This window comes from Etheostoma cragini, chromosome 17, assembly GCF_013103735.1.
Source record: "Etheostoma cragini isolate CJK2018 chromosome 17, CSU_Ecrag_1.0, whole genome shotgun sequence".
NCBI classification, from domain to species: Eukaryota; Metazoa; Chordata; class Actinopteri; order Perciformes; family Percidae; genus Etheostoma; species Etheostoma cragini.
The window spans coordinates 5,062,276-5,078,867 of record NC_048423.1 but is presented as its reverse complement, the minus strand read 5'-3'; the positions used below and the strand labels follow the sequence as shown (position 1 = coordinate 5,078,867).

The 16,592-nt window shown below is 39.1% G+C and overlaps 1 protein-coding gene across 2 annotated transcripts in view; it reads right to left on the bottom strand.

Annotated features, from left to right (window-relative positions):
* Positions 1–16,050, bottom strand: part of pank1a (pantothenate kinase 1a) — an 18,989-nt gene extending 2,939 nt beyond the window's left edge. Inside the window, exons 1-5 of one of the 2 annotated variants that reach the window (XM_034898855.1) lie at positions 15,278–16,050; positions 4,361–4,507; positions 3,726–3,931; positions 2,802–3,055; positions 917–1,093 (exon numbers count right to left, since the gene is read on the bottom strand). In XM_034898855.1, coding sequence (XP_034754746.1) covers positions 917–1,093; positions 2,802–3,055; positions 3,726–3,931; positions 4,361–4,507; positions 15,278–15,530 — 1,037 coding nt within the window. In that variant the 5' untranslated portion in view covers positions 15,531–16,050. Of the gene's footprint in view, positions 1–916; positions 1,094–2,801; positions 3,056–3,725; positions 3,932–4,360; positions 4,508–14,560; positions 14,803–15,277 lie in introns of those variants that run through there. The other variant, XM_034898856.1, reaches the window with a different exon arrangement.
* Between the last annotated feature and the right edge of the window lie 542 nt (positions 16,051–16,592).

Sequence of the window (16,592 nt, the reverse complement as noted above, 5' to 3'; positions counted from 1 at the left end):
TTTTTTTTGAATCTGTCCTTTAACATGTTAATAAATTAAAATAAGATAGGATCTTACATTATATAAAAAAAAAAAAATCTGAAACAGATCAGTAAGTAGTGTTCAGAATGCAACACCTGTTGCGCACCACATGGTGGTGGTGGAGAGCTGATCAACTGGTCCCCAGTCAATCTCTTGCTCTACTATGAAAAAGGTAGTCTAGGAACACAAACGAATCAGCAACCAACCACATGCAGTTTCTTACCAATTAAAAAAAAAAAAAGTAAATTGCAATGAAGCCAGAAAAATCCTTTAAACTACTAAATGTTGCTAAACCTTTCTTATGTGTCCTGGAAATATGTAATTTGCTTCAATATATTTTAGGCAAATGACCTTACATTATGCAGTGACACACAGTGTGTAAATTAAGCAGGTTTGTAGGACAGACTGTGACCAGTATTAGAAGATGTAGTTTTCTGCTGTTAAAAAGATACAATGATAAGATGGAAGTCCCTTTCTGTACACAGCCAGAAGAAGAAAAGAAGAAGAACTTTTGATAAGTACAAATTTTTGTAAAGGCCAAAAATATATCTTTTTAAAAGAGCACTTATGATGGTCACTTGGTTTCGAAGATTTTTATCAGGCTGGCTTTCAGAGGAGCATCTACAACATAACATAAACACACAGACCCATTTAAGTTTGATGAGCTTTTAACAAATGAAATAAAAAACAAAACAAAAACAATTAACCTGTGTAAATGTTTAAAACCTTTAGAGCAACAGTAAGCAAGTGTTATTTGACAAATTGTGTGTGTGTGTGTGTGTGTGTGTGTGTGTGTGTGTGTGCACGCGTGTGTGTGTTGTACCCTGTCAGTTATTATTACATACACCATTTGTTGTATATGTATTTCTGTTATGACTGTGTCCTGCGAACTCACCTGGATGCGACAGCAGAGCCCTGCAGGCCAAAGCGTTCGTAGTCTCCTCCGTAGATATCCTTCACCAGTTTATCCACGTTGGTAGAGTCGCCCTTGCTGGCCATTTCCAACGCCTCCTCGAATGTCTCGCAGCCCGTCAGCAGACAGCAAAGGCCCAGGAATGTACCACCTCCCAGACTAAAGGTAAGACATGAAGCCAGAGATATAGTGTGAGGGAGACAGTTACAGGGCAGAAAGGGGTGGAGAAGAAGTAAAAAGCATGAGTGTTAAAAAAAAGAGAACGAGCAAGAGGTAGGAGGAAAAGTTTCAAGGAGGAAAGATAAAAGAGGAGAATGAATAATAAGAGAGGAAGGGGTCGATGTTAAGGAAGGAAATAAATGGAAAAGAGAGACAATATGAAAGAGGAGGAGGGAGAAAAAAGGGGTGTTGAAGATGTGATTGTTTTTTGTCTGAAATGATGTATGATTTAAAGCTTTACTTTACTAAATAGAATTCTCAAGCCACCATTCTGTTTGGTCAATGCAGACCAGACCTCTAACCTCTTTTACACTGGCTTCCTGTATCTCAAAGAATTGATTTCAAAGTACTTTTGCTAGTTTATAAATCACTCAATGGTTTAGGGCCAAAATACATTTCTGATCTGCTACTACACTATGACCCCCCCAGACCTCTCAGGTCGTCTGGGACAGGTCTACTTTCTGTCCCCAGAGTCAGAACTAAACAGGGTGAAGCAGCTTTCAGTTTCTATGCTCCTCATATCTGGAATAAACTCCCAGAAACCTGCAGAGCCGCTACTACTTTCAGTTCTTTTAAATCAAGGGTGAAGACCTTTCTTTTTGATGTTGCCTTTCTTTAAATTATGTTCTTTTAATGTTTAATTTCTTATGCTGCACTGTAACTTTTACTCTTGTGTTTTATGTGTCTTAATGTTTCTATCTGTTTTAATTTTTTAACTGTTTTATTTCTTAACTGATTTTGTGTAAAGCACTTTGAATTGCCCTGTTGCTGAAATGTGCTATACAAATAAAGCTGCCTTGCCTTGCCTTAAACAACTTATAATTCCTGTATGTAATGTGAAGCAAAATACACTAGAAAATAAACACCTGGGTGGATGAAAGAGAAAATAAAATCAACACATAATAATTCAACATACAGTATGAATATGGGAAAGTTGTTGAAATAATACAAAAATAATACATAATACAATAATAATCTCCCTAAGTCCATAAGTTTAGTATGTGCTAGATGACTGTGGTGGGTGAAGTTGTGACAGATAATTAGGAGGCTTGTGATAAAAAAAATATACAAAATACCTGAACCAAGTTTTTTTCCCACATCAACATGCTCTCATAATGTCCAGAAGGGGCTTCCTTTGATCTTCCGACTGTTTTTGAAAACTCACTATCTTATCGCAATCAACTGCCGCTATTACATAAGTAGCAAAGTACACAAGGTGACTAGAAAAAAATGAACGTCTGGAATTCAAACAGCTGATTCTGGCTTATCTGCCCGATCAACTGAGGCTAGAGTATTTAGCCACCTTTATCCTTTACCACATTTCATGCACGCAAAACAACTTCAAGTTCAAAACATGTTTTCTTTGAGCTCAACGTGGACTTTAGTGGAACAACCTAGTTTTGTATTTCCATTGGTTCTGAACCCAATTGAAAACAATATGTTAAAAATATCCCTTTTCATTAGGCCCTGTTCCCCAACATTAACATTTTTTGGTGTCATTAATTTCAGTCCAATGTTTCAGTTAACCAGGTCACTTGGTTATACCATATTAGAAGGAGAGTAGGTGGCAGCTTGCTGTGAGGTTGCAGGTTTTAGCTGGTGGTTCTAGCACCTTTTTTAAAAACATTTATCTATCTACCCTCCTCACCTGGTCCCAGTCACGCGTTTGTAGTTGTCCTCAGAGTACACGGCCAGTATGGAGACCCCAGAGCCGATGTTGACCAGCAGCATGGGGAAAGGGTTGTCTAGGGTGCAGGTCTTCTTCACGCAGCTCTGTGTGTCTGATGGGTTCTGGAAGTAGTAGCCCTCTGGGTGCCCATTGAAGCTCACCCGGTCCACAAACAGCAGGCCACGGATCAGGCAGTCCAGCTCGTCAAGCTTCAGCAGCTCCAGGTCGGCCATCTGCAGCACAAATTGAGAACATTATTTAAGCATTTAACACTATCAAACGGGTTGTAACTGTTGAAGATGATTTACAGTAAAAGATCATATAATGCTCTTCAAATGGATACTTTGCTGATTTTCATCCAACTTTTTGTTTGTCAAAATATTGTTGGTAAACTGTCCTCCCAGTGCCCAGACCTCCCTACTCACAGGCCAGCCGAAAGCCTGTTGGAACTACAGATTGTACTTCCCCATACAGACACAGAGTATGGAAGCGGATAAACAGAAAGATTTATTATGTATACTTTAAATGCGACACAGCTGTTAACATAGCTAGTTAGCATACACTGGGGCTTCAACTAGTTAATTTCATTATTTATTAATGTAATTACAGATTATTTTCTTACATAATAATTTGGTCAATAGAAATAAGTAATTAAATGTTGTTTTTGGTATAATGTAAGGCAACGAGAAGAAACAAATTCATCCATTTGAAAAGCTGAACTGTCAAATGTTTGTCATGTTTGGTTTAAAAATTACCGAGTAATGCAATATAGTTGCAGATTATTTTTTTGTTGATCAACTAGTTGTTGCAGCTCTGTCAGAAACCAAATGTTTGCAGTAAAAAAAAGATTGCAATGGTAACTTACCTTTCATTTCTTAACACTCACATTTTCTCTGGCCTTACCGTTCTGAAGTCATTCTCGAACTTGTACGCTCCGCCTCCGGTGGCGCAGAGTGTTGTGTGCAAACTGGAGAAGTTCTTGTCGCGACCCATCTGGATGAAATGGTGCATGGCCTGCGTTGGGAAGCGGATGAAGTGCAGGTTCCCCGTCCTGCCGCACATGGTCAGGTTCCTCAGCTCCAGGTGGACGTCACGGACGCCGGTTTTACCTGAGTGAGGGAGGAATGATTTTTACGCTACACTAGATCCTAGCCTGATGCATTCATATGGATTTATACATTGCACACACACACACTTTACAAAAAGCTGTGGTTAAAGTTTATCCGAGCACTTTTATGACCTACAAAAATGCCATTTCTTTGTGCTGTGGTGATGTTGTTCAGCTTCACAATCTTTGAGGTGAATGATCTGGTTTAATGAATAATAACTGAACCTGAAGTCAAGAACAAAAACTCCTTATCAAGCTTATGCAATCCATCCAATAGTTACACAGACTGTAAATATATCCTGCTATCTTTCTGTAAAGTGTCCATGACCTGACTTTCCCTGTTTCGATACACAAGTGAGTTAACAGATGCAAATATATGGAAGTGACCAGTTGTGAGTGTTTGTGTGTGTGTGTGTATGGGTATACATACCATAGGCCACGTTTGAGGTGAGATAGCGGCGGATGGACTTGAGGTTTTCCACTTCTTCCTGTTCTTCCTCTGCAGTTATATCGACTGGCTCAAAGTACACCAACTTGACCAAGGTGCCACCGATGTCCATACCGAACCAGGGGAAGGCTAAGAAGAGGAGAGAAGAACGAGCAGATTGTAATGAACCACTTTACCTAAAAAACAACACATAGGATTTGACTGATGCTAACAATCACTCATTTTTTTTAAGATGACTATTAAGTTGCAAAAAGATACATGAATTTTTACTTTTCTCAAGGCATTAGAAATGTATTTATTTAAACCAAAGCACAGAAGCCGTGTTATAAAGTACCTGTGATTAAAGACGTGTCATTGTGCTGACAGCCGACAGTAAATAAAATGTCTGAAAGTGATCATAACTATCTAACTATCTATCTAACTAAAACGTATTATATTGTTGCTGATCATGTTTTTGTTATCTGAATTAGTCAACGCTTGGTCAACGCACATCATCCAACCCTCAATGGCGACTGTCTTCCCAACCAGGTTAAACACGGCTGAGAGAATAAAACTGATTCAAGGATTTTGTAGTCTAAGTGGCCCTTTAACAGACAGAGAGAAAGAAATAAAAGAGAACTACTTAGTAATTATAATTGATATAAGTTTGTGTCATTCTATGGGTTAGCATTGTGATATGTGTGGAACTAAATGTAGACTAGAGTGAAGCTGAAACAATTAATCCATTAATCAACAGATATTAACTGCCAACTATTTTAATAAGCGATTCATCCTTTCAGTAATATTTCAAGCAAAAAAGCCAAATATCTGAGATTTTATGACATTTTACAAATTACTAAAAACAGTAAATCATTCTGAAAATAATCTGCAGATAAATTGAAAATGGAAATAACTGTTAATTGCAGCCCTGGACTGGAGTCTCTAACAATGACACACAGATATCCACCTGTGACGATTTTTAAAATCAATTATTTTCCCTATAATCAATATTTTTTGTTGTTATATTTACCAATGATTGACCTAAATATCTTCTGTTTATCCAGTACAGCCAATGAGTTCAACAAAAGAAAAAAAAAAATCTTTCAGCACAACCAGTGATAAAAAAATAAAACACCGCCCCAATCACCATGGAAACAGTCAACCCCCCTCCCCCACCGTCTCCTCTTCTCCCCGTCTCTTCAACCTCCTATTTTCTCCTTCACTTACCACCATCTCTCAGCCTCTCTACAGCGTTCTTACACACACACCATCTTTGTTCCTCATTCTCTTTCCATCTCCTATTTGGCTTCATCCCTTTTTGTTTACAACACTCATCCTCCCTTCTTGCTCTCTATTTTATTTCTCCTTCTCACGGTCCTCTTACCGTCTTTTACATGCTTCTTGTCTCTCAATCAATGTAATTCAATTAAAGTAAGATTTACTGGCATGGGTGGAAGACAACTGATAACTCAAGATGTTTTAATGCAGCACAAAGCAACTAATATATTTAAGCACATCAGCCTTTATCTTGGTGTTTCAGTCCAATTCAGAAAGCTTTGTTTGAATAATAATTAGACCTGAAATGATTTGTTGATTAAAATCAATTGAAGAAAACTAAATTAATCTGCACTTATTTTTTAAGCAAAATTGACAAATATAAATTTAATAAAAAGTCTAGCTGTGCTACATTAGGGGATAGGAAGTAACACAAATCGGCCCTTTCAGTGACACTACCCCTGCACGCACAACCCTGCGGAAAATCGCCAGATCGCTGAACGTAGCATAATGGAGCAGACTCTCTAGCAGAATCCTGTCTACGTTTGCTTGACCAAGCCATTTCAACTGCCTCGCAGATGTCAAGTGCTTTCCAAAGGCTCTGTATGACAATTTGTAATTTAGTTTGTCTTAAGAATCACAGTCACAGATCACATCAATAACAGTGACAGTGGAGTTGCCTTGATTTTATAAAAGCCTAAATTTGATAATTTGATGTGATTTATTTTCAAACCACACAGCCAGAGAATACAAGTCAAAGTGAGAGAGAGTTAAAGAGAACACTTGTTTCCAAAATGTTGGAAACAACACAATCACATTGGTAAAACTAAACAAAAATCTCCTTCTAATCCTTGCTGCTAGCTATGCATGTTTAGAAGCCACCTGCACTTCTGCACATATTTGTACTGGCAGTAACAAATATCTGGTTGATGGGGTTCAGGAAGGCCAATGTTTCATAACATTGTTCTATTCCCTTTTGACCGTCATGATGAGACGCTGAGGTTACTGAAGGTCACATTAGAAAGGGACACTCAGTATTCGTTTAGTCTTTGAAACACCAAACTTTTTGTAAGAGTTCCACACACTCACTAAAACATGTTGTGGATAGCCGCAGCTTCAACAAAAGAATGTTCGAGCCAAATATTTCCTGCACAATGACAGGCCGGTCCGCTGAGCCACCCAGACGCTGCAAAATATGCTACTTCACAAATTAACTTTAGTCTTACAAAAGAAACTGCTCATATGGATAACTAAACTTAAATGAACCACAAAATAGTGGAACACGTTTTCTTTGGGCCAAGATAACATCTTTAAAGGTCTTGTTTTGACCAAACAACAAACTCAAAATTCCATTTACTGTCACATTTGAAAAGGAAAAGCAGCAAACCTCACAAGTTAGAAGCTGAAGCTAAGGGATATTTGGCATTTTGGCTTGAAAAATGAAGAAGAAAAAAACGAATACTAAATAGATTAATGTTGCGTATGACAGGTGACGTTTTAACCTTTCCTGGTCCTCTCTGTGCTTGCAGCATTGCCCTCGCATGATGATAAGGAGATGTGACTGTTTCACAACAGACTGTTGAAGGGAACTAAATGGCCCAGTCTGGCTTATTGAGACAAAGTCCACTTTTGGATTTGAACCACCAAATTTGAGTTTGGGATGTCATGTGTTACCTTGTAAAGCTGTTAGCAATTTGTGCTACTTAACGGTCTTTGCTGTCCAAATACAGTAAGGTCGCATTAACAATATAACATTATGATTATGTCATTATGATAGACAGTGGTGGCATACTATATGAGCAGCAAGTTACAACCTCCAAGTGCTTGACTTGAACTTTAAAAACCCTCAATCTAGTGTTTATTGTATATCATATCCCAGGTGATGATACTGTTTATAGTGACTTAGAACAGTGACTGTGTGACAGTATTGTGTGTAATAAACTGCAAGTCCTTAACAACATTGGCCTGCAGTCAGTTATAAATTGTAACATACTTTTTACTGGTCTGTTCTTGAAAGTGTACATAGCAGTTAACACCTGACAACAATATAACAGCTAATACATTATTCAATATGTTTTGTTAAAAGTGCGTTATAGTATGTGATTATGTTGTATTGAGCTGCACTATATGTTTCCATGGAGTGTTTTACTGAACATCGATGTTTGGACGTAATCCTTCTTAGTCATCACTTATCACCCACTACACGTGTGTGGCAGGGTCTGTATCTGCAGAGACTGCCCGTATTTTCTTTGTTCTTCTTATTCTTCTGTGTGTGTGAGGTTTATGGGCATCAGCAGCCTTTGGGCCCCACTTGGGTGTGGCCCCACCCACCCACCCCCCAGCTAATAACAGTGTGCAGGTTGTGCAACCAGTTTTCATTCCCAGGTATCTCCTTGCCCCGAGGGGCCTCATACTAATGCACAAGTTTACACATCCAGACTAGAGCTCTGCATTTACACAAAATCCAGCAATGTGGCACCGTCCTGTGGAGGTGTGGATGTGCTTCAGAACATAACAGTTGTAAAAACAATCAGAAAATGATGTTTTGTTACTCAGATTTACTACTTTGTTCAGAGCTCCCTCTTTTCATTCACCGAGGCTTCTCTCTCCCTCTCTCGCTGCGAAGGAGGGGACAACTTTGAGCTAGATATTATAACTTTAAAGAGTTCCCAGTCTCGCTTTGCCAGACCTTTCTCCACCGTGATGCTGCAGAGGAGGGTCTAGCTAGTCCACACAGCTTTCCGGGATGGGATGGTTCATTGCCATTTCTTTAAACCAATCACAATTATCTTAGGCACCGAGAAAAGCTGCGGTGCTACTGCAAAATAGCCTCTGGAAGAACTTGTTTTGGTGGAATGTGTATGTTCAAAAGTTGTTTTAGTCGTGCAAAAGAAAATTTCCGTCAGCAACGGAGCAATCCTGGGAGTGGAACGTCGAGGATGTGGACTAATGCGTTCATGGTATTTTGTAAAAGACTTTTGCACACTGGATAACTGAAACCTGTAGTACTCCCATCACTGAAACCAACTTCATAACTGCGAGCCCCACCACTGCTGCCACCTCTACACTGGTTGCTGCTCAACTACAGTGGTTGGTGTTTGGTTACATTATAGCAGCGGCCATCTTAACTTCATTTAACGTTTGGTTGACTTTTTGTTACCATCCTCTCTCACCTACTGATCTGCTCCATGGTTGTAAACATGAACTGAGAAGCAAAGATTTTGTGTGTACGCTCTGGAAAATTACCTTGGCATTTTGAAAATAAATAAAAGTATTCAAATTAACTTAAACAGAGCTTATATAATAGCCTTTTTAAACAACCAATTCACAGATTGATATTGAACTAAACTACTTCATTATATTTTCCACTCTCAGATACATAACCAACTACTAGGCAAACAGGGAGCTTGATAATGATCTTTCTATCTTTTTAATGGTTTTGAGGTCAGGTACTGCATCCTTGAACCCGTAAGAAGTAAAGATTCATAATAAGCACCAAAGCTAAGGCACAACTGTGAAACGCTGGAATAAGAAACATGATCTTCTTCTCTGATATAATGGAAAGCAACACTGTTAGAGGCCAGCTAAGGAACATGACGGTGTCTGTCTCAAGTGACATCACATTTCCCTTCACAGCCTCAGCCAAAACCACGCTCTCAACTAGCACATGACATGATCTAAATAAAACAAAGTATCTAAATGTCTCCATTTTGACATCACAGTACCACAAATCAAGGCTTGTTCTCAGAAATAAGTAAACAAATAAATATTGGACTGATAGTGTGAGTTGCTAGGAGACAGTATTTTGTGTCAATGCAAATGCTATTTTCACAAATTGCACCTTGTACATGTATCTGCCAAAAAACTGCACATTTCCTTTACTAAAATGTAGTGCCGTAGTGGAAATTCCTGAAAATTACACAAATTCTCTACATTATAATTAATACTAATAAGGAACACATGTATTCAGAGGGGGAGGAAATGCTAATTTACCAGCATGATGCTTTCTGAAAGCATCAATGAGTGCTTGTGGTTTCAGATAACAAACAAGTGCGGTTTGAATTTTTTTTTAAATTATTTAGGATTTTTTTGGGGGGGCATTTCATGGTAACAGGGAACAGGTTTGGGTTGTTTTTTAATTGTGGTCAAATATTGAGTTTGAGAAGTACAAATAATTATTTATTCAGCATTCTTAATGTAACATGTAGTCCTGTAACCTGAGGTGTATTAAATGACAAGCACTCAAACGTCTGAGCTACTGTTTGAACCACATGTGTTCTCTGAATCTACAGAGTCTTTTGACAGGTTTTTCATTAGTTTACTTGAGATGTATTGACTGCATCTCTCCCATCATCATTCCCTAGAGCATTGGAAAAAAACAGTGACAGTAACACAATTGTTACATAATGCAAGGGGAAATATTCCTGAATTGCTTTCAATTGGAAGTCAGTAGAAAATAGCCGCATACTGACTAAAAAGACATAACACAATGTACTGGCCTATATTCTGTCTTTCTTTCATTCATTCATGGAAGCCCTGTGGCTAAATTTACACATAAATCTTCAACAAAAACCCAGGAACTATAATGTAGCGGTCCCTCAGCAGATTCCTGTCAACGTTTCCTTGACCAATGCATGTAACTACCCCACAGATGTCAAGTGTTGCTGCCCAAAGGTCACAAATTAAGCCCTGCTGCTCCACCCTCAAACATCCATCCATAAATGAAGGAAAATTGAATGTCCTGAAGTCCTCACAGTGCAGGGGTTTTGTTTAAAAAGCAGACACACACACACACACACACACACACACACACATCATGCACATGCAGTGTGTTAAGCTAAAGGTCAGTGTGACAAGGAGCAAGGTTAGGGGGTGAGGAATGATTTATATCCATGTAGGTGAAAGGTCCCTGGAATAACACACCTCTCTCTTGCACTAGTCACATGGAAGGTACGGTATATGTGTGTATATACCGTCTGACTTAAATAACAAAGCACAGAGGGCCTCCTAAATGCATGTTTTTTTCACCATGCTTACTCAAATGTATAACTATCGGCAGCAACTGTTTCTGTTAAACAAGCTATTGTTAAAAGACCTCCTTTAATCACAGGTTGCTGTTCATATTATAATATATAATTGTGTTTTGTTATTTTAACAAACAATTGAGGAAATAAACTTATCCTTGAGTCTATTGTCAGACTTCCAGCTGGCAGCGGGGTTCGTGAGCATCACTGGTCGGCGGCCGCTGAGCGAGAAATCCCGGGCCACCACCAGCTGGCTGTCACGTCAGACAGGAGCTTCTCAAGGCCGACAACATCGGAGCAAATGTGCAATTGGCCGTTGATTTTCGTATAAATTCCCATATTCAAACTCTACACAGTTGATTTCTTGCATGAAAAAATCTCAAAAGTGAATTTAGTGATCTGTAGCTACTCTGGCATCTACCTATCTAGATTCTAGAATAGATTGCTTTTCATTGGGTTACTGGATGTTAACACGGAATTTTTAACATTAGACTTTGCAGCCAAATTTGGCCTGTTGAACTTGATGAAGTTGAAAATGTATTAGCTCAATTTAAGACGGGGTAGTGGTAGAATATTGACTTGACCTGTGGCAGACCTTTTTGAGAAACCTATATCTTTTCATGAAGGTTAATCTGTGACTAAATTAGACTCAGAGTATAACCAGCTGGAAACTGTGCTCATTGCCCTGAATAAACACTGAATTAAAGTCACCACCTAATTTGACCAAAAACACATTCAGGGCTCTAAACATAGGTCCTAATTTTACATTTTACGACTTTTGTACGATTCTCAATAGTTCATTTTCTAGGAGCCTTTCCCATCAAACTTACCGCTCCAGCCCCAATCCACAACCACCTTGTATTGGCAGCCAAAGCCTAGTCTCAACCACTGAATCCTATGAAATCACTCCCTATAGAGATTCCAAGGAAAGTATGTATGTAACTATAACTCAATTTTAATTTTAGTCAAAACTTACACTTTTGTTCAAATCAAAATTTCTCCAAAACTGAGACCAAACATTTAAAGTTTGGGCAAAACAAATGCTGGCCTTGCAAATGTAACACATTAGTGCTGTAGATACTGCCGCTAGAACTGTATGTAAAACTTCTTTCAATATATCTGTAGCACAAATCACAATTCCACACAACAGTGCAGTTGCAGTATGATAAAATCATACTTCTTACAATGGTGTTTCTGTGTCTATATCAAATTAAGTTTGTTGGGAAAAGCACTGTTTCTGCAACTCCTCTAAATACTGATACTAATAAAGCCTACTAATTCTGCTGAGCTTTGTGTTTTATTTAAGGGGACCCCACACAGTAGATGTGATGGTGCAACACGCCTCAGTGGGATTTTACCCACTGTGGGATTACTAAAGGATTATGAATCTATGAATCTTGTTCAAAGTCACTTATCTCCCACACACATGGACACACAAGCAGCAAACTACACTATAAAGTTGTTGTGGTAAAAGAGAAGCTTTCCTCCGCTTTCTTCCACTAATGTGGTTTTGGCATTATTAGATCTTGGTAAAAGCCTGCTGCATGCTTATTGGCTAAGGTATTGAAATTTGGTATTGAATGACAAGGCATTTTTCGATACTCACAACGAATTAGACTATTTGATCGGTTAGTAAAAAGTATTGAATTCAGTACCCAGACCTGTTCTGGCCTGCCAAGATCAATTTGTTTGTCCATCCACCTACTCTGCCCACTACTGAACACTAACCATAACTTCAGTATGACTCTATTGGTATAACTTTTAACAGTATGTGCCAATTTGTCCACAAAACAGTTTTGCTCTACACTGAAATACTGCAGAGATACTCACTCTGTAAAGTATTTATTATCTGGTTTAAACACTGGTATGAAAACAGGTGACAAAATTTCATCTGGGTTTTTCAAATGAAAATCTATATAAAAAGAAGTGTGGAAGAAACTGTAGAAAGAGCTGAAGAATGGGCCTGTTTGTCAAAATAAATGTTTTATTGAATTCTGGAACAGTCAATGAACATTGCTGTTATATTACTTCTGGTGTAAACCTGGGGTACTGCAGCCAGAGTTATCCAACAATAACCCCAATACAACAAACTCAAAACACTGATTAGAAAAAAAAATCTGAGGACAAAAGTGAAAAATCACATCCTCGAGGGAAATACATTCCAGGGTCAGCCCTCAGCAAGGGATAGGCTTAGAGGGTTATCCGTGTTTATCAGGACGGCTGGCGTCCATCCAACGATAACTCAGCTATAAACCAGGGGAGTTTTGACTGGACATTTCAACGTTAACTGATGAAATGTTCACTTAATTATGTAACCTGGTCCAATTCTGGTGTGGGGCTTTTTTTTGGTCAGGCTACTGAGCATCACAGCAACCACACCAAATGCTCAATGCCTTATTAGCTGTATGTTCATCGCAACATCGCACTTCTGTAGTTATTTGTCCATCCATAAACACGCCATTTTACACTGGATGAAAAGAATGTCAATTTTTGAAAACTCCATCAAACATCAATGATAACATTCTGTTTACAGATTGGTTTATTTAGCTTGTCATACTTACAGATGAACTTACTAATGAAATATCAGTGAAAGGAGAAAAAAGAAAGGAAAGGAGATGAAAATGAAAGGAAATAAGCGGTGGTTAAAGGAATACGCCGCCGTGTGTTGAAATGGGGCTTACCACGGTCTCCCCTTGTTGTAGATAGGGGGCCAACGCTCAGTGCATGCAATGTTTTAGTCCGGTGCAACACCGGCAGCGCCGCCGCAAGTTAGCTTAGCGTATTGAATGGAATCCTATGTTGCCAGTTAGCATGTTGTGAATAAGGGTGCGCCAAAAAAATAAATAATAACTAATATCTTGTGGCCTGTGTATTCACAATGAGTACAAATAGCACTTCAGATTATGACTAGACAATGTCCTAGGCAGATATTGACTTGGGACAATATTGGGTGGAAGCACAGCCGAAGCACTGAACTATTTCCGCAAACGGTGGCGTGTACCTTTAAGTTAACATTGAATGTACTTTCCACCTTGTAGCTGGACCCACATTATGAATAAAAAGTGCTTCTGATTATAGGTAAGTGATATGCAATTACAGTATACCACCATATTGTCGTAATATTGAGGTTGCTTTATTTACTTAACCATCCATAGGTTTAGAAAAAGGTTTATCAGATGCTCGGCTCATTCTTTCAAATGATTTTAGTGTTTTGCTGGATAAAATCTCATTGTTTTCAAAATATGTCTACTCTAGTATGTCAAAGGTCTCCTACTGTGAAAGATGTAGGTAGAAATGTGTTACTCGTTTTTACATTGGAATGATTAACCACAAAATCTCAATATAGGAAATTTGTCATTACAAAATCATACGTGAGACAATAAATGATCAAATTGAACTTATGGCCATCTGTGATCCTTATTATTGCTTCAAGCTTCAGTTACATAAATGTGAAAGTGGACACTAATAAGGATGTCTCCAACTATTTCTCTCTGTCTGTCCCTAACACAATTACAGACAGATGCAAGGAATGCTGACAAGATGGCTTAGCAACAAGGCCCCTAAACATGCAGCTGGTCTCCCTGCAAACACTTCAGCACAAGAACAAGTTTAACCATGACAGCCACAAACAGCCACAACAAACCCTGGGGGTTGACTAAACAGTCCTGAAAAGGAGAAGTGAGGAAGTTGGCACTGAAATTGCCTGCCATGAACACCGTTAGCTGGTTTATGTATTAAAGATTACACTCTTTGCCCTTTTAGCCTAGTTCAAATAGCCTAATATCAAGTTTTAAAGAGAAACTTAACATCACCTAAAGAAAAAAATGAGTATAGACATTTAAATAATTTCTTTGTTTTAATAGGCTTTCTCAATACAGTTAAACACAAAACAGCTCACACTTACCAGGTTTCTTTTCACTTATAAGCTTCATAGTAAGGCAAAATAGCAGCTCACAGGTGTATAAAAAAATCAAATAAATGATATTAGACACGTTTGTTTAAGAAGAGCTTAGAATGCCTGAGTCAGTCTCAGATATTTAAAGAGACTTCACACACTGAATAAAACGACACTTTCTACATTCTGCACAGAAACTGTAAAGTTTTCCTGATGATCTTTACTCACATCCTCCGAAATACTTGACAAAAAAAGGGGTGGGGTCCCCGTGCCTTCTGAAGGCAAAGGTCGGGTGTTGATTGGCCGAGGCAAGCCAGGCCCACTTATCAGGAGCTTTTTCACCACAGGGGAACCGACCAATCACAGCGCACCAAATTCAACCATACGCTCGTAATAACAAAGGGGTGTCTCCCTAACGACAGCAGACTGGCTCAACCGGAGACACTAAAAACCTAGCTAGCTAATCTTATCAAAAAAAGAGACCTGAAGGGGCAACATTGTTATTTGAATCACAAACCACGAAACGATAATATTAGTTGATAAGACAGTAAACGGAGATGATTCCTCTCTCACTACAACACGGCACGGTTGTGCTCGGTATTACACAGCCGAAGGTTGCAGTTCATACAAACAAAACACTACCGCTCATACCAGATCATGCAACACACTGCATAACTTAACGAGAGTCGAGCTATTAAATTTGGTTTTCACAAGGTTAACACTTACGGGGTCTGTTTCGCCTCAACGATTCCGTCCTCCTCCGTAGCCTGCATCTCTTCGCCGGGGACCCGTTGCACTCCGCATCGTCCCCGCGGTGCATATGATGCATGTTCTCAAACGTACTGCTGTTGGATCCGCCGGTGCTCGAGCCGAATGTATTGCTGCCGTTAGAGTGAAACCCCCTCTGGCTCTGACCGTTGTTGACATGAAAGGGTCCAGACGCTCCTTTTTTGTCGATCATTGACTTGGCTTTATCCATGGCAGCAGCTAGCTAGCCTAGCATCTGCAGGAAAAACAAATGTACTACCGCTAACTAGCTAGCCCGGCTACTTTAGCTTAGCTAGTTAATGTTAGCCCTGCTGCTTGCACAGTAGCGCGAGCGGCTAAACCGTATCCTTTTCCGAAATGCAACGTATTTTACCATAGAATATCAGGCTAAAATGTAAGCGCAGTTTGTATATAATTATGTATAAAATGGAAATAAGAGCCGTCGCTGAAATGCAGTGTTTTCGTTGAGGTCACTCTCGGTCATTTCCCCACATTGAGATTCTGGCAGGCGCAGCAGCCGGTGTGTGTGTGTCTGTGTGTTGGTGAACTGCTACGTCACACCAGTTCCCCCAGTCAAGGCCCGAACCCGTTTATCTCCTCCGACCGGTTTTCTCTTTTCTCAGAGATATTGTCTACACTGTAATTCTACACTTTAACAAAAAGAAATGTTAACATGGCTCGCCCTGTGTATACAGTAGCAATGAGGTGCCGTTGCTCCCAGCCGGAATATTAAACAGACAAACACATACAGTACCAGTCCGTGCAGCTATGGGCGCTTTAAATAAGTCCCTGTTCGCTGTCACCCTCATTCCCCGCAGTCCTATAGGCCTACACGTTTGATGTACGCTCAAAGCTGCCAGTCAATATGCATGAAAATGAACTGTTGTAACCCTGTAGTAGCATGCAATAGCATAGCCTAATATAGAAATGCCTTTCTTTCAGGAGTAGCCTATAACAAGTCTTTTTGTCATCCTGCAGATCATTTATTCGTTGAATCTGATTTGTGCATAGGCCTATTATTGGATACCACAATTACACGTTGAAGGAAATGAAAATATGTAGCCTACTGTCACAAAGAAATTGTCTTACGTATAGTCATATTAAAGTTAAAATGCATTTTAAAAGACACCTGATAAGCTCTAATTACTTAAAAGAAACCTGATATCAAACAGAGCATTGAAATTACAGTCAAGATACAAAGGTCAAACAACAACACTGCTAGATAAGGAACAACAATCACTGCATGCAACCATTCAGAAGACAACAAATCTTT